This window comes from Pseudochaenichthys georgianus, chromosome 6 (genome assembly GCF_902827115.2).
Source record: "Pseudochaenichthys georgianus chromosome 6, fPseGeo1.2, whole genome shotgun sequence".
NCBI classification, from domain to species: Eukaryota; Metazoa; Chordata; class Actinopteri; order Perciformes; family Channichthyidae; genus Pseudochaenichthys; species Pseudochaenichthys georgianus.
In genome coordinates this window covers 7,236,613-7,260,887 of record NC_047508.1, presented here as the reverse complement: position 1 = coordinate 7,260,887, position 24,275 = coordinate 7,236,613, and the positions used below count along the sequence as shown (strand labels likewise).

The window sequence follows — 24,275 nt, the reverse complement described above, 5'->3', positions numbered from 1 at the left end:
GGCCCATGGGGGGCTGACACACAAAGGTCCGATTTTCTGCAGAGGTCCTTGAAAAAGGTTCTTGCGCCTTTGTATAAACGCTGTGTTTCCCATTAACGGTGAAATGCATTAATCAGAGCTATTATACCAGGAGAGGTTTGTTTTCTGACAACAACACACCGGCTGTAGCGTCTCCTATCCGCACAGTGCCTTGATAGCACTTTCTGCGGTTTATTCCACTCACGTGCGTGCGCCCACCTGCTGCTTCCTTTACTGGAGTTACAGCGGGGTGACGAATGTGGGACAGTGTTCTCTCCTCTGAGGATGAGCAAGAAGCAGCATACGGCCAAGCTGCGACTTCTCCTCATCCACGTGACCAAGGAAATCGATCCAAAGAGCCCTTCCGTTGACACAGGGGCACCCAGGAGATCATCACGGTCTCTTTTTTTTTAAGTGCCACGCGGCATGATCCCACTGTGGCCAGGGACATCACGCGGCAAGCAGCGGCGCCCATACCGTTTGGCCAATGCTACGGCCAAATAATCGCTCTGATCTGGTGAGGTGGGGGCATCTTGCGGAAGAGCAATCAGCAAGACGCCCAATACACCCATGTTATTTGCAGCTGCCCTGTCACACGGCAACGGGGCAGAGGTTCTCTGCCCAGCCTGCTGCCTGTGGGTGCAGATGGGCTGCCAGGCTCTCATCAAGGGGGGGCACGCCGGAACACGCTGTGTCCGTGCGGCCCTGCACCCTGAGGCTCCCCACCATACCAGCCACTGGAGCTTTCGCCTTCAGTGGCTGTCACCACAACGCCTCCACACACTGCCACATATCTGGCAACGGGGGCGAAACTAAGGCTGGCTGCGCCGGGCGGACCGGGCCGTAGAACCCCTGGCGGAGGCGGCTCACCGGTTTCGGCGGCAGTGGTAGGGGAGCAGTAGCCCTACACGCTCCTCCGCCATGGTCATCACCAGGGGGAAGTGAATGGCACCGCCTCGGCCATATCCTGGTCCCCCAAACACTCGAAGCAGAGGTGGGGGGAACGGCGCCCGCTATTAAGCCAGGGCACGAAGGACAGGCCCAAGTCTCTAGAAGTGGCGACTCCATGAAGGTATGATAACTTATTTCTTCTTCTTTCAAACGTTTTACTTTTCTCTGTCAGGTGTTGTCCTGTTCGCTGAAGAGAAAAGGATGACAGTCAGGAGGTGTAGTTGCCTTATATGCGCGCGCAGGCCCTGATTGGCCGGCTACATTTATACAAGTTCACTGTGTGAACGCTCGCGTATCATTGATGAGAGTAGTACCCATAGAGTCCAGTAGAGGGCGGAGCCTGTGTGAGTATGAACATGTGGTCTTTTTAAAATCCATCAGACAATAATACTCCTATTTTTGGCTTTACTGTTCCACAATGCAACACACAACGGACAGAGAGCTTTTAAAGCTGGACAACCACATACAATGTGTAAAGTGTGGTTAGATCTCACAGCACAACTGCATGCAGTTTTTTGCTGTTAGAACATTCTATTGACTTTCTATAAATCACTATATTACCTGCATTTTCATCCGTGTTTGATTCTCTGCAGACATGTTTGCTGTGTAAAGGTCTAGAGTCTCTGGTGGAGCCGTCTTTGCAGCTCATGAGGAAGTGTCTTCCTACAACTCCTCTACCACTGACTTCAGATCAGTCTGCATACACCTTCCCTCTGCCTGGGAGAGCACACACTGTGCCTGACATAGAACCAGAAGCAGGTACAGCGTCACTATGAGAGCAGCTATTCACATCATTTGTGGATTTGTAAAATAACGACAAAAAACATAATGAATATAGGCCTAATGTTGGATGCAGTAACCTTTTTTATTTGTATTTTTACTAACATGTATTTTAATGTAGTGTTGTCCATATTCCTAGTGTAGCACACAGTGGAACAATGATTTTACATTTTCAAGACATCTTTCCCCAGCTTGAAATTATTCTATGTCTTTGGCTTTGATTCTTACCGTCTGAAATCCCTTTTTCAAATTGGTGGTTATGTAATGTTACTGGTGTGCAGATGTAAAAACTGTCAAATGTAAAACATGTCTACATAATTGCCTCCAAACAGAGCAGCAATACATGTCCTGCTATGTTTGACAGTGTTACTGAAACCAGCCCCTTAGCTGCACATGATTGGTTGGAAAAAGTAAATCAATAAAACAACCAATCAGAGCCATATAACGTAACACCGAACTCTGACATTGGCTGCTTTGTCCCCTATTGTATCCAGATATGAGAAGTGAAGCGAGTGATGATGATGAGGAGGCTGAAGATAACCCAAAGCCAGACTATGTAAGTGACAATTAATGTAGCAGAATTGGTCTGAATGACAGAAAAAACACATTCTGATAAGATTTTACATAAATACTGAATTAAATCACACTCCTGAAAAATAGTTGAAGTGTGTTCGTTTCCAAACGATATGACTTTCACCCAGATTGTGTGTCTTCATGCACCCAACATGTGTTTGGTAACTGCTGGGAAAGTACTCCAGTAAATGAGGTGTCCCCTAAAGATCAATAAAATACTAATTTCTGAGAGCCTTACCAAGGAGACTAGAAACAAGGGGATTCAAAAGTTTAATGCAAAAAAAACAACTGCATAATGTTCACAACCTCTTATAAACTCGTAGTCAAAAGTCAAATAGAAAAATGCAAACAAGTCTGCTGATTTTCCTAAGGCCAAAAGACACACAACTAAAATGGTGCTGGGGTTATTTTGAGTACACTGAGATATGTGTAAGGAAAACTTCTGCAGCAATGGAGAGTCAGGACTCAGAGAGACACGAGGAGAGTTGGAGCTTTGATGTCAAACACTGGTAGTTTTCTGTACAGACCAGCCCACTACATTATCAGCGGACACTACATAGAAGTCCACTAATCTCGCGGCATCTTCTCTCATGCATACTACAAAGGAGAGTCATATTCCTTGATAGCAGTTTTTTTTTTATATGATTTATTTTTGCGATTTTCAATACACAAAGACAGCAGCAATACAATGCATTACCCCTGAGATTTCTAACAAAACAACCCCAATACACAATACATCAGTTACAATTAGACAATAATGAAATAAATAATAATAATAATAATAAAATTAATTAAAAAAAAGAAAAGGAAAAAACAAAACAAAACAAAAACAACCTGCGAGACATTTTGTGAGCATTCCTGTGAGCTGTTGCGGTACAGGGGGGCGACTCAGCCAATGGGGACAGACTCCAACTGGAGGGACTTAACATGTTCTAAGAAGGGTAGCCATATTTGTGTGAACTTTGTGAAGATCCTGTCTTTGGGCTGACACACTCCTCACTCTCTACAGCCTTTTCCCTCTCAGGTGATCCTGTCTTTGGGCTGACATACTCCTCACTCTCTACAGCCTTTTCCCTCTCAGGTGGTGCAGTCTTTGGGCTGCCTGAATTGGTCTGGCTCTCTCCCTGAACTGACCAGCTGGAAAAGCATAGGGAAAGCATTTATCATTGAATGGGGAAATAACTCAAAACCACAGAATAATGTACAAGATAAAAGATTAGTTCATATTGAACGAAACGTTCGTGAGCGTAACAACACTAGTGGCTTTGCCATGTTTTCATTATGACACTTACTAGTGTTTTCCAATGCAAAAAAGTCAGATCGTTGTGACAATACCTGAAAATGCTCAAGACAGCACTATACACAGCCATTTGAAAGCTACAGTAAAAGTAACACATTTACACAGAAATTAAAGTTACACACAAATTATGAAATAGTTATCACCTCAGTAAACAATAAATGAATTGAAAGATTACAATAAATTCAATGGCAAATATTGCAAATTAAACTAATTATTTCCTATAGGTTTACTTGTATTTTGTGCTAAAATACAAAGTATCTCATCTGTATTTACAATACAGCTTGATTCTGCATCTCTACTTACAGCTCGTTGGTCCATGTGAACATTTACTGTTGCTATGGCAACAATAGACCGCTGACGTTAGCAGCTCTTAGCTAGCCTAGCTAAATAATCTGAACAATAATAACCCATAATATCACAATTCGGCATATTTAAACAAAATCAACCACAACTACCAACATTCACAGCCCTTCAACTCTGGGCTAATATATTGTCACAAGTAGGACTATGCAGTTAATTAGGTCACATCACATTCAATGTAAAAACGTTTTCTACTTTTTTTTTGGACATGTCTCAAAAATGTAGCCTAGTCAGCCCCAGGCTAACGTTACTTACCATGTATGCCTCCACTCGCTCGTCTCCCGGCGCAGCAGCACCTGCCGGCACCAAATAGGTCCGTCAATTTAGAATATTTAGCAGCCTCCACCTCCAGAGACTTCAGCTTTTTAAGTCGCAATTTTTCAGCGCCACCTGGGCGTTTCTTCTGTTTATCCATTCAGCTCAGCAGCCCGTCCCGCCCATGCCATGAGGTCCCGCCCCACCCGGGTTTGTGTTGTGATTGACAGCACTGTCAGGGCTCTCTGCGCCTGTCAGCCCATGATTGATTGACAATGACAAACAATAGACCAATAATATGTGTCGATGCTAGCAACACACTGCTAGCCCTCTGTAGCCAATTGGCCGGCACAATTGGAGGGAATTTAGAGAGAAAAAAAAAAAAAACACATCGCGGACCGGCCCACATTGGGTCAACGGCCCACCGGGACGATGCCCGGTATGCCAGATGGCCAGTCCACCCCTGCACAGCAGCAAAAGGTTCTGACTGCACGGGTGGGTTGTCATGTCAATTCTGATCAGCCTCGCATCCTGGTAGACCCTTTAACTAGTTTACAGAGTGTCAACCCACATATTGGGGGAAGGTATACGTGAACACCTGGAGACACTGAATCACTTATCTGACTCTTTGGTTCTGTGACCGAGAGTTGACCGGTCATAAAACTGGTAATGTCAACAATAGCTGAGACTTCCCATTCCTTAAGACGGATAACAGACTTAGGATTCGTCGTAAATGTCAACAGGCAGAAAGGTTAAATATCTTAGGAGTAAGGAAGAATTATTCTTTCACACTTAGGAGTAAGACAGAAATATTCTCTAACAATATGCATGATTTACTCATCTGTAATATAAGATTTACATAAATGACTGTATCCACTTTACTAAAGGAGTAACCAGTTTTTTGTAAACAAAGTTTTGGCGAACAGTCCAAATACATGTTAGCCTGTAGATTTGACTAATGTTAAACGTCATTAAAGCAAGTTATTACATAACTAAATGCCCTGCTTTCTAGGCAACGTTAGCTAGCTAACGCGTTACCAACTTGACAAACACTGACAAAAGCATTTGTTTAATTCTACACCCGACAGGCACATAGCAACCCCCAGGACACCAAATATATTTTTGCTAAATGCCAAATTAAGGCCAAATATCTATTCCAGTGTTTTCCCTACTGTATATTAACTAGTGGCAGACCGATGAGTCCATTAATGAGACAAGTGTCTGTAGTTAGTTCACAAGTCTGTAATAACCATAAAGTCTGAGGTAATAACAATAGAAGAGTAGGGTATGTTATCTAAAGTCAGTTTATCAAGTGAAGTGAAAATAACGTTGTCAGTAGCCTTCACGATATGAACAGCTTGGTAAAGCACTTTACGCTAACGCAGTGGTTCTCAAACTTTTTCTATCAGGCCCCCCCTTTGGAGAAAAAAAAAGTCGGGCCCCCCCAACGCAAATAGTCAGGCTCAGTGGCGGCACCAGCTATTTATTTTGGGGTGCTGTGGGGTAGCTTGACGTTTCATAGAGGGTGCTCAAACATTTAGGGTTTCCCATTACGGCCCGTCCACACAGCGGCGTGCGTTGAAGCTTGCCGGCGGACGTGTCTGAAACTCGACCAACAACCAATCACATGAATCTCCCGCCCCTGACACACAAGCAGCGGTTTGATTGGCAAGAGCTTGTACTGGCATATGATTCGATTGGCTGACGCTTCTGCCAAGGCTTCAAAAATTGAACATTGCTCAACTTTTGCAGCGAGCCACGCCAGCAAAGCTCCGCGTTGCTTTCCGCAATGCATTCCGGCGAAAGGTGAGGTCACCCCATTCAAAGTGAATGGTGAAGCGTCAACGCACGCCGCTGTGTGGACGGGCCGTTAATGTACTGGTCGCTCAGTGGAATTTTCTACTGCAACACTCCCCACGCAAATACAAATTATGACAGTTACAATGAAGGCTCGAGGCATATAGGTGTAAGCAGGGGTAAAGTGCTATTTTTATAGGTGATGTGTGGACCTCACATATGGGGTCCGGGGGCAAACTCCCCCGGGAAGATTTATTTTTAAATATTGAAGTTAAAAGCATCAATCTCGTGCACTTTGAGAGCAAAATTAAGAGATCTATGGATACATCTCATCACCTATATGAAACAGAATTGTAAACAGATTTACTTTTTCTTTATGGATATTTTACAAATCACCGTTTTAAACTTTATTCTTTTTTTTACTGTCATATAGTATATCATACCTGTTTTTCATTTATTCTCTTATTTTTTTATAACTATAATGATCATATAAACGTGTGCCTCGTAAATAATTGTTTACATTAATGGTGACCAAAACGTTTGAGACCCACTGAGATAACTTAGACTAAAGTTAACTATCTAAACATTCAGAGAGTCCTTTAGTTCACTGAGCCTCTCAGTCTGACAGGAGAGGACTCTCCTGCAGCTTGTTGTGGAAAAAACTCCTTATATCCATTAGCGTAGCTCGCTAGCACCAGAAGCTAACAACTATGATCTCCGGTACCCAGTGGCGGTTCTAGACCAATTTGACTGGGGGGGCCACTGGGGGGCCAGTTATTTTCTGAGGGGGGCACATTAAATGCAGGACGAAAAAGAGAACTAGACAGTATGAAGTAATTGCGCATAAGAAAACAATGCAATACAGTTATTGGTATTTGTTTCAGTACACTTATTTATTTCAGATAGATCTTATAGTTATTACTGTTAGCTTCAGCTTAAGTTATAGTGCAATGTTTGCACTAACACCATATTTATATAAAAATAAAGGCAATGAACAGTTACATCTCTACTTTATATAAGGGTGTCTGCACATTCTCACATTACAGCAACAAACCGAGTACCAGAAAATATACATTTAAAAATGTATATTTTAGGGGGGCCCCCCCCTAGAACTGCCCCTGTCGGTACCTGTGCGCTCTCTCGCTCCCACGCAAACAAAATGGCTCATTCCACCCACACAGAGACCCAGACGTAATAGCACTGTATCATATTATTTTCGAATCAATCATTTTTCAAATTATGATTTTTTTCCCTTCTTTTTAATAACTATTTTCCTCCTGGTCTCTCGCGCTCCCCCTGTCATGCCTCTGCACCCCCCACTTTGGGAACCACTGCGCTAACGACAGGGATTCTGTGTTTTTATGAGGGAATCTGTTAAACAGTAGTCTGCTACTCCTTTATCTTCTACTTGTGCTCCCAGCTACCACACGAGATGACTACATGGTTAAAGTGCTTGTCTTGTCTTTGCTTGTGCGCCAACCATTTTTTAATAGGATTTTCGTTGGCGCTGCCTGTGTTTTGCCTACCAGCTACTGCGTGTCGTCACCATTGACACCAGCTTGGTTACTTTATATTAACAGTAATAGCCTTCCACCAACATACAAGTTGGAAAGGTTTTTGTACAGCTATGAGTGCCATAAATAGTTCTTAAATAGCCGTGCTTCAATAAGCATTGACAGACAAATGTCCTCAATAGAATAGAAAGCCTTAAGTTTAGGTTAGAGTTGTTATTATAAATATATTCATGTCAAGATGAGGGACGCACATAAAGATTAGTCGTCTGAAAGGAGACAAATCATTATTCTGTTGTTGTGCCCTGGGCTCCGCTATTTTAATGTATCTCTAATTGTTTGTGCATTAACTTCTTAAGCCTGAAGGTCCCCCCAGTGGACCCCTCCCACCGTTTTTTTACGAGACTATGTCTCAGGGCTTCTTAACATTTATGAAACTATTAATGTTTCATACCCTTTTAAAGGTAAGAAACTCCGCTAACTGACAATAAGAACAATTGTTAGCTAAAAAAACCACAAGAGAAATACCAAGCCTTTGAATTAGCATTGAGCGAAACAATGCTAACTAATGCTAACGCTTTTTTACACAGAACTCACGGTAGAAATGCCCTTATTACTATCTTAACTGCACAAACAAGATATACGATTTAAAGCTGAGACTCCACATATTCCACACATGTAATGCCATCACTGTACCACCTCGAATTCCTAGAGCTATCAGCCAGAAAAGAGAAAGTAAACAACATCCGGTTTAAAAAATATTACAATAATTACGTCTTACCTTTTTTGATTTGTGAACAAAAGTTGTGTTCAACGGAATAAAAACGCCGCTCAAGGTTAATCCAATGTCTTTGTGTCACGTAGACATTTTTATATATTTATGGCAATATACTGGGTATAAAGTTTTGCCGTCCAGGCTTTTACTTTCAGATATGTTTCGTTTGCTTCTCTATTACGTCCGCAATGGTAATGTTAACGTGGATTTGGGAACTGCCCATCGATTCTATTGGATGTAATGGTTAAGAAAAAGGTGTAAATCACCCAAATCGACCAATGGATTCCAGAGATATGGTCCTGCGTAGAGTATAGAGAATGCCAGCCAGCTTAAGTACATCACGGTACGTTCACACAGCAGCTTCAGAAGAATCTTCCACCGCTTCCAACGCTTCTCTGCCCATTGACTTTGAATGGGGATGACGTCACTTTGCCTCGCTTTTCGCCGAACTGCATTGTGGGGGAGCGAAGCGAAGATTTCCAGGATGTCCAGGATTTCCAGGATTCCAAAGTTGAGCAATGTTCAACTTTTGAAGCTGAGCTGGAAGCGCCAGCCAATCAAACACGTTTATGCAAATCTGACAGTAGAAGCGCTAGCCAATCAAACCGTGTGTAAGCAGGGAGAACCAGACCGCAGTTCATTTCCTCATATTCCAAACGAGAAATTACGGTAGCAAATCACCCGGTTCTTTACGACCAGAACTATTAATGGGATACAAACCGGAGGAACCAGGCATGGAGGGATGTGGCAGAGACAGTGGGTGAAACTGGTAGGTTTTCGCCTGTTTGGGGAGTTTATATATATATATATATTGCTCGCATATAATCCCCGGGGTTTTTTGCTTTGGGGGCGGGAGATTCATGTGATTGGTTGTTGGTCGCATTGCTCGCAAAAAATCCCCAAGCTGTCAGACACGCCCAGCTCCTAGATTTTCGAGATTTTTGAAAAGCTGCTGTGTGGACGTACCGTTACGCAGGAGACTTTACTTATTGTTTACTACGTAAAGAAGCAGGAATTGCAGGACCCAGAGAGCATGGAGCATAGAGCGGACAGCAGATAACGGAATTGCAGTTGTATTGCTTATAGATTATCAGAACATTTCAAAGGTGACACAGCCACATTGGATATTAACCTATGGATTAACTACATCATCGTTTTTATCGTTTTAATGCCATTGAAGACCAGTTTATACCAGACAAAGAGGAAGGTGAGCCATGTTAGCCTAGCGCATTAGCGCTAGCGCCACTTGTTTTGATGTACGTTTTTGTTGATAACGTCGCGAGTTTGTATCTTTCAGTGTTGAGGTGGGCACCGTTAGATTCTGTGTCTTTACGATCATAAACAATGTGTTGGATGTGCAGCTAGGATAAGTAATAAGGGAGCTAGGAGTGATTTTCGGTGCAGTAATAGGTTAGCATTTTTCGCTCGGGGCTAATTCAGAGGCTCACTGTAAGAGGATAACAGAGTAGGCCTATGTTTTTTTTTTTTGTTTTTTTTTTCACAACAGTAGTATTTGGATGGAATGAATACCTATAGTGATAATTCAAAGTAATAAAATGATTTTTACAGTGAAAAAGTTCAAATGGAACTGATGGTTCCCAAATTACCCAGAGGTGAGTCCGCTTGGACTTTATTTTTCTAAACCTCTCTAAAAAGGTCAAATTTCACTTGTTTTGCATCAATCTTGATACAGGGTACTTATTATATGTTATAGTTTGGATTTCTAAAGCTTGTAGTCTACTAGCCCATCATTCAAGGGTGGTTTTCACTATAAGTAATGGGTTTTCTTTAGGCGGACATTAGAATTGACATGTTTTACTGTGTTCCATCTGCATTTACTTTACAATAAAAACATCTATATTGATTCTGACACTTATACATCCAACTCACAGATGTAATCTTGCTTTGAGAGAAAATATTATTAATTTACCCCTTTTAGAAGTGAAGATATAGTCTTTGTTGTGTTAGTGGCATTTTCGAGCCTGAAACCTGAAAAACAGGCTCAGGGCTTAAGAGGTTAATGGTTTTGCATTATAAATAGTGCAATCTAAATGTAAGAAACACAGCTCCTCTGTTGGAGGTAAAGACAGCGAGCAATAATGTATGGCACCATAAATGAAATTAGTTTAGAAAGAAAATAATTAATATGCATATAGTGTTGCTCTGCTCTCAGGGGATTATACATAATGTTAATCATTAATATGTGCTTTCTCTGTTATCTATTATAGATGATGCTTCCACAGCTCTCTTATTCTGATTTAAATGACACATTATAATTACATTGCATTACATTACATTGCATTTAGCTGACGCTTTTATCCAAAGCGACTTACAATAAGTGCGTTCGACCAACAAAATACAAACTTGAAGAAAACAGAATCATATAAGTACATCAGGCTTCATAGAGCAAAAACATTTCAAGTGCTACTCAACTGGCTTTAGATAAGCCAGCCCTTTATTAGTATATAAGTGCTTTGTTAATAGTTCTATCGCTCGAAGTGGAGTCGAAAGAGATGAGTTTTCAGTCTGCGCTGGAAGTTGTGTAAGCTATCTGCTGTCCTGATGTCAATGGGGAGCTCATTCCACCATTTTGGAGCCAGGATAGCAAACCCACGTGTTTTTGCTGATGGGAACCTGGGTCCCCTTCGCAGCGATGGTGCAGCGAGCCGTTTGGTTGATGCAGAGCAGAGTGCACGTGCTGGGGTGTACGGTTTAACCATGTCCTGGATGTAGGAAGGGCCAGATCCATTCGCAGCATGGTACGCAAGTACCATTGTCTTGAAGTGGATTCTAGCAGTTATCGCCTAGCCAGTGAAGGCAGCGGAGGAGCGGCGTGGTGTGGGAGAATTTAGGAAGGTTGAAGACCAGGCGAGCAGCTGCATTCTGGACGAGCTGCAGAGGTCGGATGGCACATGCAGGTAGACCAGCCAGGAGGGAGTTGCAGTAGTCTAGGCGTGAGATGACGAGAGCCTGGACCAGAACCTGCGTCGCTTTCTGAGTCAGCTGGGGACGCATCCTCCTGATGTTGTAAAGCGTGTATCTGCAGCAGCGGGTTGTAGCAGCGATGTTTGCAGTGAAGGACAGGTTGTTATCTAGGGTCACACCCAGATTCCTTGCAGTCTGAGTCGGGGAAACAACAGAGGTGCCAATGTTGATTGTTAGGTCAAGAGTGGGACAATCTTTTCCCGGAAGGAAAAGCAGTTCAGTCTTGTCAAGGTTGAGCTTGAGGTGATGATCAGACATCCACTGAGAGATGTCAGCTAGACTAGCAGAGATGCGTGCGACGACCTGGGTCTCTGAGCGGGGAAAGGACATAATTAATTGGGTGTCATCAGCGTAGCAGTGGTATGAAAAACCATGCGGGCTAATGACTGATCCGAGCGAGTTTGTGTACAAGGAGAAGAGGAGGGGACCAAGAACAGAGCCCTGAGGGACCCCTGTAGTTAATTGACAAGGGTCGGACTCGGACCCTCTCCAAGTAACCCTGTAGGTGCGGTCTTTGAGGTATGAGGTGAGGAGGGAAAGTGCAGAGCCTGAAACTCCAAGTTATTGGAGAGTGCGAAGGAGGATCTGATGATTCACCGTGTCGAATGCAGCAGACAGGTCCAAAAGGATGATGACAGAGGAGAGGGAGGCTGCTTTAGCAGTGTGCAGTTCCTCAGTGACAGCAAGGAGGGCAGTTTCTGTGGAGTGACCTGCCTTGAAACCAGACTGGTGCGGATCCAGAAGGTTGTTCTGATGGAGATAGCAGGAGAGTTGTCTAAAGCCAGCGCGTTCAAGTGTTTTAGACAGGAACGGGAGTAGAGAGACAGGCCTGTAATCTTATTTAACATAAATATGTTTTATAAGCTGAAATATAGCAGCAATTATTAGTTTGACAAGATCATCTTAACTCAAGGTCCAACAAAAAAACAAATTCTAGGGGCTTCCATACCAAACCTGATGGATTTAATCATCATACACAGCAAATATGTGAGAATGAATATGAATTGTATTTAAATGTAAATTGTATTCACATTGAAAAAGCAGAGGGCCCCATCTTAAACAAAGAACACATGTTTGCCAATCAATGTAATCCCAGGTATTCAAAACTATTAATTGGGAATTATTAAATTACTTACTACAACCAAAAATGTATATGTCAGTATTTCATAAAAGAAATGCAACATTACAATACTTTATATATCTATGAAATGGGACTTTCATGCTGGGACTTCTCTCTTGCTGTGAAAAAAAGTACTGCTTTAGTTAGTCAAGAGAATCACAAAATATCCATGAGAAATACATGTCTAGATTTGGTGAGTCATTATACCCCTCTTGTGAATTTCACCTTTTTACTTAAAAGGTCAAAACGTTGATTTCCTTAAACATGTATTTTGATGTGTTTCACATAAGCTTGAATAAGGATTTCAAAACGGAAAAGCTATATACTAAATGGAATACACTTTACTCTTTTTACTTTGACAGTCCAAGTTGGGATCTCTTTTCATAAAAGTAGCTTACTTCATGATACTTTATAATAATAATAAAGCTATGTTACAGTTGTTTTGCGTTTCCAATTTAATACATTATTTAATTTTATTTCAATTATTTAAAACAACACCACACAACAACACTGCCGTGGCTCTGTGCACCATCCCATTTTAATTTTTTTCAAAGTTGGCAAACCTACTTAATAGTGTCACGATAAGCAGAGCAGGGTAGATCCGGATGCAGGAGAACAAATTCTTACAGAAACCACTTTAAAGGCCTTCTTCAGACAAAGCAAGGCTGAACAGAACTTCCCAAGAAGGACAAACACTGACAAAAACAGTGCATGTGTATAGAACGTCAGGTTGTTGCAGACCTAATGGCGTTCATGTGAAACTAATAAGTCCAGGACAGACAATCTAAACTAACAGAAAACACACAAAGACAGAAAGTAAAAACAGACATTACACTTCGGCATTTGGGACCTATGTAGCATTTGCACTTGCATTCTTTCTTTAAGCCCACCTCCAAATGGGGAAAAGAGCGAAAATAACTCATTTATGAAATGTGGTCCCTAATGATTTTAATAAGGACCATTCAAGAGTTTGTCCAAGCTAGTTGATTTATACAAACAAAATATCTGCTGATTTAAGGACTTCTCCTTCCAAGCCTAAGTCAATGAGAAAAAGTATTCTGGGGCTTGTACTGGATCCCATTGGTGGGTACAGATTGTACAAGTCTGTATTCTGGAACAATGATCCCAACTCTGTAAACCTAACTGTCATGACAAAACTCAAGCACCACACTATTGTTCAAATAGATCCTTTGTGCTGAGGTTCTTGTGATTGGTTCCCCTCAGAGACAAAACCATCGTAAGAGTGCTTTTATTCTCTCTTGATAATATATATCATATATAATCAAAATGTCAGTAAACAGGCAGACTGCCAGTGACTAATAATAACATGAGGCCAATATGAGAGAGCGCAGGATATTTATGGAGTAATATGTGTGGAAGGAGCTCTGTTCTTCTTCCTCTTATTAAGCAGACACTGCTCATTGGACAGACTTGATTTACATACAATGATTTGTTTATCGTGACTCAGTTACTGACTAATGCTGCATTCCCAGTGTGGCAGTATGTGGTAGACAGGAAGAGACAGATGTTCTTTGTTTTATACAGGGGACTGTCAACAAGGGCCACCCACAACACCCACTGATACTGCCTATCAGAAAAAGTTCCATTTGTTTTCCACTTTCTCGCTGAAGTAATATATGGGGCATTCTACCGAATTGATGCAAAGTGCGGTCCCACAAAAAAAAAACTATTTAACAAAACAATTAATATTCAGACATGGATATTTACTAAGAATATGTTATGGTCTATTTAAACATAAGCCATTCAATTATATGGTGATAAGCTTAATATATCCAAAAACATAATTTATAGGATACTTTCTATTGGGAAGTAGTGTGTTCTGTAAATAACACTTAAAACATTTTATTTTATTTTGTTGAATGGTGTATTTAAAAGATCTTTATGATTACATTCAAACAGAAGTTGGAATATTTATATTTATTGTAGGTTTAACTTTTTAATAAAAAAACTATACTCAAAAAATCATGTCCCCAGTTTTCATGTCACTACCGAAACACAAGGGGTTTTAGTCTAATGGCTGAGCCTAGTTTTTAGCCACACCCCTGCACTTTTGACAAGGCCGTGACACTGCATCCCGGTCCCTCATGGCTGAATGGAAAGTAGCTATATCCCATACTTTTGATATAAATCTGTTCCAAAATCTGAAAATCGGCGTGTAAGAATTGTCACTACTGAACACATATGTGACCCACTCTATCGAAATCAGTCGGAAGTCGCAACGGCTCATTTCAAAATAAACGTGGATTTACGTAAAAAACTATTTTTTCGGGGGTTCGGGTGTTTTGTTTGATTTTAAAGAATATGAAACTTTTATTTCCAAAATCACACGATAAATACATGTTTGAAGCTTGTAAAGGGACAAAGACAGGCACCTCTCACTCGCAATCTGCTCTTCCGCAGCGCCGCTCCCCCTCCCTCCGGCTAACATTATGAATGTAAGAGTATAGTAATCATAGATAACACGGCAGGGTCCGTTACAGTTTGTCTTGGCTTTCAGAATATTTGTGAATATATGTTTCGGCTAATTCAGATGATAAATACAACGTTGAAGCTTGTAACGGCATAATTACAAGCGGAGAACGGAGTAACTTGACGTCACAGCAGGCTTAAAAATAGCCAGTGTTTCTCGTGAGGGTTTTCCCCGGGAAACAACCACAATACACACAAACGCAAAATTACACAAACACACACACACACACGTACACACACACACTCGCGAGCTTCCCCTCCAAACGAAAATATCTTCCCTCCGTAGTATTTTCATAATTTGCTCCGCTAATAATCAATCAGATCGATGGATTCCAGAGAAGAGAACACTTTGAAGGCCTTTTTCTCAAAATGATGACTCAGTCATTATATAATGTGACATATTTCGCTTAATATTTGGAGTACATCAACAATCCTGATATCATTAGAAAGCTAGGAATATCCTCTTTCCAACGGTGTATACAACTCAAAATGTGTATTCGGGTCAATGCGACTGATTTCGATGGAGCAGGTCATATATTATCTTCAATTAAGTAAACTTTTTCTGAGTTTTATGCAAAGTATTAGGTTTTTATGTGTGTAAACCTCTTAAAAAACGTGTATGCTAGCCATGTACCTGCTAGCATTCTTTAGTTATGCTCAATTTGAGTTAGAATCGTCACTACCGAAACAGTCACTACCGAAACAGTCACTACCGAAACAGTCACTACCGAAACATATGGTTACGTTTCGGTAATTTACATGATCGTAAATCCCATAGTTTTGAAATAAATGTGTTTTAAAGTGTGAAAATCAGTATGTTACTTTAAAGGTCTCTTATTATACTATTTGTAGGCATATATTATAGGTCTCAGATATATAAAAAACATGTCTATGAAGTGTTTTGCACAAAATACCAAACAGATCACCCATTCTAGCCTCATCCCCCTCTATTTCAGCCTGTTACTAAAGTGCTGATTCTGGGTCAGTAGCTTCAAACATTCACACTTCAACATAAAGCATGTTATGAGTTAAGATTAAGCAATAAGGTTGAGGGAATATGATACAACCTAGAGAACTAAATACTGTGGTCACTACCGAAACACTGGATGTTTTGAAAAAAATTAAGTATATTGACTTATCAAATACAATGATATGATACTGATTGGTTTAATGTATGTTACATTTCAACAATCATCAACTCTGGAATCAATATGATCAGTATTATGCATTTTACAAAGAAAACTTGTATTGAGATTTTTATGAATTGTATAAATTGAACTTTGACATTTGATTAAAAATTAAATTGCATTGATTTAATTGTGAAAACCCTCAAGAAATATTTGTTAAAATACTATTTAGATAAGGGAAGGTAAAACAATCTTAACAGGTTAATATAATACTTTTTGACTACAGTGTATGTACTATGTTTCGGTAGTGACAATTTTTGGTAGAGGAAGAACATTCCAATACAGTCTGAAAAAACGATATCAAAATTTACAGTTATTTTACTAGATATGTGTAATTTAGATATGGTACAAAATATATATGGACAACGTACGTACCAAAATACTTGTCCAATTTAAAAGTCTTTGAGTACATTTCTGTTTAACTCTTTCTTTCCAGGATGATGACTTGGAGACTGACCTGAACAAACTTCGTTTCTGTCCCGCCCCGGACAGACCCAACGAGCTGCTGCCACAGTACAGCCGCCTCTGTCCTGAACTCTCACATGACTTCCAGGTAAATACGTCAAGTCATAAACAAGAGATTGTCTGATGCATTCTCACTAGGAATATTTGATTGGTTTGAGCAAATGATGGTGGCTGGTGTGAAGCTAGGGTCACGTAGTCAGCTCAGAATTTGATAAACAACGATTTTCTAGCCTCTCTATGAGTTTTGCTCAAGATTTCTGTGTCCTTACAGGCAAAGGTTTATGTGTCTCTCCAGTTCGATATTTTGTTGGTATTTTTGTTGAATGACACTTCTTCTTTAAGCTTGGAGATGGGTCTAGCTCCAATCTCACAGTCTACCCACAAAACCCCCCCTTGAGATATTTTCCTAACCTTAATTGAGCTACGGTTTGTTCGCTGCAAGACTTACTTGCCCTAGGTTATTTTTCTTCTTGTTTCACACTTTTTGGACAATAAGGGTTTAGGGTTAGGGGTTAGAACTCTACTCGGATTAGCCAAATTGGACTTTACACACACACTACTGGCAGCGAAAAGTCTGAAATATCTCCGGCCAAAATGATTCCAACATTTGTTTTCACAAACAGCTCCTCTGGGTGATATCAAGATGATTTCATGGTTGCAATGCATGTGTGAAAGGAGCTTGAGTTCAATAAGGTTGAAACAACAATCTGTTGAAGAGCCGTGTTGGTAACATGTGAGCTGATGAGAGGCAGCTGATCAAACTGAGGACATGGAGAGCTGATTGCAGGCATGCATGATGAGCAGGAGGGGAAACCATGCCAACACACAGACAAAACATGGTTGGGGTCGAATTGTCAATAACCGGGAATGCACCTGAATGCCTAAGTTCGGACATTGTAATAGAACCATGGAAGGGGAAACACTAGCAAACCCTAGATAACATTCTAGGGTCACGGCTGTAAAACGCAGAGGCAACCATGACAAATACAGATTCTGCAAGATATGTAAGTTTTGGAAGGAGAGGAAGTGAAGATGTATTCTTTGATTCGCAGCCAGGAGAAAGTTAAAAAGGAGACGAATGGAGTCTCGGAAAGTTCAATTGAGTAATTTAATAAAGTATCGTTGTATTGGATCAAACAAGCAAGTCTTCACATCGCTGTGTACAGAAAGAGAGCCTGTGAAACCGCGTGCAGTGTGTATAGAGTGGCGAAGTCACGCCCATCTACTTCCAAGCACGTTAGTTAGCATTACAGCCTTATGGGGCGTTCACACCAGACGCGATGTGAATATTCGCTTTGCTCTAATCGCTCCTATCGCATCGCTCTAGTCTAATGGGGCGTTCACACCAGACGCGATGTGAATATTCGCTTCACTCTAATTGCTCGAGTTTCACCACGGCTGCCAGCTGTGTTTACTCGCATCATTCAAACATGACGCGCTGGCTCGGGAGCTACAACTACAACAAAATTAACATATTTTACCGTGATTAAATTGTAATACACGTCTCTAAATGATGCCGAAGTAACAACAAACTGATACCGATTAGTAAAAACCATGAATTAATGCTTGACAAGTCTGCAGACAAGACGGCAAAACAAGACGGCAAAACCTTTTAAAATGCTTGTTTTCTGAATGAAGGTCGGGTCGATCAGGCTAAGCTAACGTTGTATATGCTCATTCCACACTCATAACAACGGCCTACAGACATAAATAAACCAGCGACTGTATTCGCCATGACACAGACAATCTGTGGTTTGTACTTGTTTAACTTGTGTCCAGTTTCTGAACAGATATGAGCTGTGATCTCTGTGTGCTAACTGCTAACAGCTAACGGCTGATGTTTTCTGGTTGAACGTCAGTGACGGCAGGCTGAGATCCTCACCGCTGATTGGCTTCCACGAGAACGCGTCACGTGAATTTGATGCTCGAGTTGAACAAATTGAACTCTCGCGTTTGACGCGGCACAGTTCAATCGCGTCCTCCGCTTCATGCTCGCCGTCGGAGCAAATTCGCGTCTGTCCGCATCTCTGCATTGACTTTACATGTAATCGCCCCCAAACATCGAATCGCGTCCGGTGTGAACACAGCATTAGCCTTGTCATTTTTTTTAATGAAGTAACATTAAGTAACCCAAAATGTTAAACAGTAAGTAGTAGTCATATTTCGTGAACCCTTTGAAGAGTACTGTCACACTGGTGTGATCATTCTATAATACACCATTTAAACCCGGTGGAGAAATGCTAAGCTAACGCTACATTAGCATCGGCAATCTTTTTTACTTCATGCTATCTGCACAAATGGTTGACATTAAACATTCAAAAGACCAGGCAGTTCAGAGAGAATCAAAAGAAGGCAGGCAGCTTTGCATGACATTCTTCTGGACGTGTTTCATTGTGGTGATAGTGAGGGTAGTCAATCCCTTGTTTAGCAAGAGAGTAGTGACAGCCATCTTGGTGACGTGTGTTGCTGTGCAAGACCAGAGATGTAGTTCATTCAGCGTTTCTCACAAAAAAATGTGTTCATTTTTTTTTTTTACTGGCAAAATTATCTTTTAAATTGACAAACATCATACAGTATGTGTAATTAGTGGCACAATTCAAACGGGATCGAAAGATAATCTTTCTCTCTCCATTGACTTCAATACATAATTTTTTCGAAATAAGGTCCCATGGAGGTCCACAGGAAGGGGAGGGACTTCACCACTCTATATATATATATAATCCCTTTCTCCTCTTCTCATTGGCTGCTTCGACGATGGGCGGATCTTCCTCCAGGCTTCGTTCCTCTGGATTGATATTGCATCAAATAAGGGGATTTAGACGTTGTGTGTTTGTTTTGTAACTCCACAAGCCTTTTCTCCTCATATTCTCATTCATGACTTTTGATTTAATACATTCTAGCGGCTGAAAACAAAGATAATGTAAACAACCGGGTTTTCCTTCAAAATAAAACGGTACATTCATTTAATATTCACGTATCATATTGATTAGAATTTCTTACAGAAGCAGAGAAAAATACACCCGGCGTGGCAGAGAGTGACAGATGATGTTTTTCTTGTCATGTTTGTTAATGTTTCTGACAGAAGTTCATTTAGAATGTTTTGTATTACTGGCTTCAATACAGTAGCTGTGTTCCAGAGACAGAAAGGCAGGACTGATACTGCTGCTATATCATCACCAATGTATTCTACCGAAACACATATAATCATATTGTGCCAAGGAGCAGCATCTGTATTGAATATATTAAGAAGTATGTGGATATGAGAGCCCCATCAGTTAACTGCTTTGATAGCAACATTACCTAATACATGTTTGACGGGTAATGGGCTGCAATATGAATCCTGTAGGACAGAATTGCTTCCCCCGAGGACTGAGAAGTTCAGTCATCCGGTACAGACTCAGAGTTGAGCCGCTGCTCCTTTGCACCTAGAAGGGATGCCGCAGGGCTTCCTCCATGAGGGGGGTGGTCAGTGGATGAATGCTTGCTTGATGAATGATATGATCAAGGGGTAGTACCCATGGAGTCCAGTAGAGGGCTGAGCCTGTGAGAGATATAACATATCTGACATCCTCGTGGATTCATCTTCTTATTACAGACACATGCATTTCCTAACATTCGCTCTATATGCTGTCAAATGTATTATCTCTTCGATTTACACATGGCATCTATTGCACGTCTGTCCGTCCTGGGAGAGGGATCCCTCCTCTGTTGCTCTTCCTGAGGTTTCTCCCATTTTTTCAGCACTTTGGCTCGACCAAAAATCGTTTATAAATGTGCTATATAAAGAAAACTTGATTTGATTTGATAATGTTAATAAAACAAAGCTGATACAAAAGTACCAACACAAAACAACAAAATTAAAGAAAAACTGAACAAGTACAGACCGGATGGCACAAGGTACAAGAGTGGGAACACAGGCAGGACCTCAGGGAAACAGACAGGGAAACAGACGACGAACTGACAAAATACACAAGGGGAGACAGGCCTGACACACAAGAAACAGAAGGCAGAATCCCAAGTGGCATGATTATTACAATCATACAATCACAAAAGGCAGCAAAACCAAAAAGATAAAGTAAAACTAGATAAGACACAAAGAGAAAATACATTTCAAATGATGACAGGAACATTAAACACCAAAACGTGAAAGATCATGACATGAATTTGCCAAGGCAGACTTTGAGCAGAGGTGGCACATCAGAAATCTCACACTTAACACCTAAGGGTTTTTCTATTGTTTAGGTGAGATTAGGTTCACTATTATGGAGCATCGTGTTGGGTAGTAAGATCAAAATCAGTAAGAATAAAGAGCTCTTTTTGAAATGTGCAGGATATAATCATGACTTACATGGCTGTTACTGCAGGAGGACATGACGGATTAGAGAAGGAGGCAGGCAATGACACGCTGTGTGTGCGTGTGTGTGTGTGTGTGTGTGTGTGTGTGTGTGTGTGTGTGTGTGTGTGTGTGTGTGTGTGTGTGTGTGTGTGTGTGTGTGTGTGTGTGTGTGTGTGTGTGTGTGTGTGTGTGTGTGTGTGTGTGTGTGTGTGTGTGTGTGTGTGTGTGTGTGTGTGTGTGTGTGTGTGTGTGTTAATGTCATACATGGTCATGATCATCGTGACTTCCATGGCTCTTAGCAGAGGTAGACATGACTAATTCTACAGAGAGCGGAGATAAACGTTCATCAAAGACATCCTCAATCTCGACACACCTGACACATTTCTAAAGGGCATCCTTGTGCTGTTGACTCCTATAGTGGATCTATTCACTCTGGTGATGTAGGGCTGCATTAAGTAGGGTTGGAATAATATTGCATCATAAAACCTCTGCCTACAGTATATACATACATGTACACATACATCAGACACAGAGCCTTCATGTGGAGTGGTGCAGCTCTTAAATGTCAGTCCAATAGGGTGTGTATCCAATAATCCTTTTTAATCCTGACAGAATTGTAATTGATGATAAGTGGAGCTTTCACTTAAGGCCTGTGATCAGGTCTTAATTACAATGAGTGACTATGAGGAAGAAGGCGTAAGCGTTATTATGAGAGATTGCTGCCTTTACATATGCTCAATATTATTTATAATTGAGAAAAGTGACATTTGAAACATGTATTAACAGCTGCATATTTAGAGTTTGGCATCTTGGCTGCACCACTTATATTAAAGAGGCCCTAATGTGCTTTTTGCGTGTTTCTGTTCCTGTAGTGTGTTATAGGTCTTTGTGCATCTAAATGGTCTACAAAGGTTAAAATCCCAAAGTTCCCTCCAGAGGTAGTTTCTCTATCACACACTCCCCCCCCCCCTTCCTGAAACGCCTCCATTAGACTCCTTTGTTAGCTTCCATAACATAGTGACATCACTATGTAACACTCGCGCTTCTAGAGCCCCAACACATTGTACTGTATGTGATAGGCTAAGGGCAAGGACATCTCTAAGCGGTTGATAAATCACAGCAGAGCCGGCCAGCTAACCAATCAGAGCAGACTGGGCTCTGGTTTCAGACAGAGGGTGAAAAGAGGTGCTGCAGCACAGACAGTGTGAGAAGAATAAAGAGCTTTTTGAACATTAAAGCATGGAGACATGTCCCAGTAGAGGCACAATAAAAATATGAAGCTGAAAATGTGCAAAGAAATGTTTTATAATGAAACATTTTACTTACTAACACTTCAAGTATATTTTCTGACTTATGTATGTTTACTTTGGTAGGCTCTTGAATGCAAGCTTGCAAGATGAGTTGTAATGGAGTGGTTTCAATAATATGGTATTGATATTTTTCCTTGAAATGATCTGAATACATGCATATGTGTTTTTGTGACAGAGATTCTCTGTGTGTGTCTGTGTGTGTGTGTGTGTGAAAGACAGAAATAGATAGTGTCAGAGACAGATTGGAGATGATCAACGAGTGTCTCGGTCCATGATAATGTTTCATGTCATAAAAAAGCGGGATATCAGGATACCATCTGACATGACTCGTGATAATGTCTGACTAATGGGAAGCTCATCCATGCTTACAAGTCAGAATGTATTACCAGGATACATCTAATGGGAGAGCACAAAGCATGTTTCCTTCATCAAATACACCATGACATATCATTCCTATACTTCAGTATCTATGTTAGATCTTACCTCATTGTGCTTACCCTTTGTGTCATCCATTTATCAAAGTCTAGCTGGTTGACTGCTGATACCGTGTGCAAAACATGATTGTTTTATTAAAAGCTGGCAGGTACAGTAGTGTCTTAATGTAGTGTTTTCATGTTTTCTAGAGAGAAATAAAGAAGGATTAGAATCAAGTCATTTCCTGAAAATCATTATATTTTAAATGAAAGAAGATATATTGTGCTCATTTTCAGGTTCATATTAGTATGTAGTGTCTCTACTGTGACATGTCTCCATGCTCTAATGTTCAAAAAGCTCTTAATTTATCTCATACTGCCTGTGCTGCAGCACCTCTTTTCACCCTCTGTCTGAAACCAGAGCCCAGTCTGCTCTGATTGGTTAGCTGGCCGGCTCTGTTGTGATTTGTCAACCGCTTAGAGAGGTCCCTCCCCTTAGCATATCACAAACAATGTGTTGGGGCTCTAGCCAATAGAAGCTTGATTGTTACATAGTGATGTCATTATGTTAGGAAAGTAAACAAAGGAGTCATATGGAGGCATTTGAGGCAAGGGGTGGGGAGAGGATGGGTTTAGTATCTCATCTTTGGGATTTGTAGCTATATTTACCTATATAACACACGACAGGGCCTTAAAGACACATCTTTCTCATGTCTCGACAAGTCCTTTAAATGAAGCTTTTGGCAGATAAGTTGGCCTTTGAGCAAATCAAATGACCATGACCCAAACATTTGTGTCCCACAGGAGCTGGATTTGAGTTCCGAGCCCGAGGAGGGTTCCACGGCGTCCTCGTCTTCCTCAGACGACGAAGCTGTGCTGCTCAACACTTCTTCTTTCGGCTCCTCCAGGAGGGACAGGAGGAGGAGTTCTGCCAGCGGGGATTGGTCCACCTCCTCCTCTGGGTCTCACTCAGAGACAGAACCAGACACAGCAGGTCAGAGCCAGGGCCAGGGCAAATGTGATACTAGCATCTATGTTCTTACTGAGACTACAAGAAGACGATCACTTTTTCATCATCTAAGAAAAACAAAGCATGGTTTTCTCCTCTTATTGTTAAAAGTAGAATTTCATAGTTTCTATTTTGTTTCCTCTCTCTGCAGCTGCCTCCCATTTAAAGGCGTGTTATTTCCACAGTGACAGCAGCATCCTCAGCACCAGCCCCAGCTTTAGGACCATGGTTAGAGAGGCAAGGTATGCTGGCTTCCTCTGCATGGATAGATAAGGCAATCTGCATTAATGATGAAATGACATGTCATCTTTATCCACAAAGGAAATTAGGTAAATCTGAAAGAATTACCTGAGGTCATTCCTTTAAAAACAAGACCTGGTCCAAACCTCACATCCTCCACCCTGATCCTCAACACGCGAATAAATACGCACACAAGTCTTCCGATTTATAAAACACTGCGCAAGCACGTCCTACGCCGGTTTCCCTATATACATCACAATCAACTCGAAATGCCGCGCAGCTTTTGCGGGCTTCACGTAACGCCCATATTTGCCTATAAATAGTCAAAGAAACGCCCATTCATTCATTCTGACTGACTTTATGAAGGAGATCGCAGGAAATGACGACAGAACAGCTAAAA

General features: G+C 41.2%; 1 protein-coding gene across 1 annotated transcript in view; it reads left to right on the top strand.

Moving 5' to 3' along the window:
* The window catches only part of LOC117447508 (cytosolic carboxypeptidase 4), a 181,147-nt gene that overhangs the window by 85,061 nt on the left and 71,811 nt on the right, over positions 1-24,275 (top strand). The window contains 5 exon segments of the mRNA XM_034084216.1: positions 1,563-1,728; positions 2,244-2,305; positions 16,539-16,655; positions 23,431-23,620; positions 23,787-23,877. Of these exon segments, the coding sequence (XP_033940107.1) occupies positions 1,563-1,728; positions 2,244-2,305; positions 16,539-16,655; positions 23,431-23,620; positions 23,787-23,877 (626 nt within the window).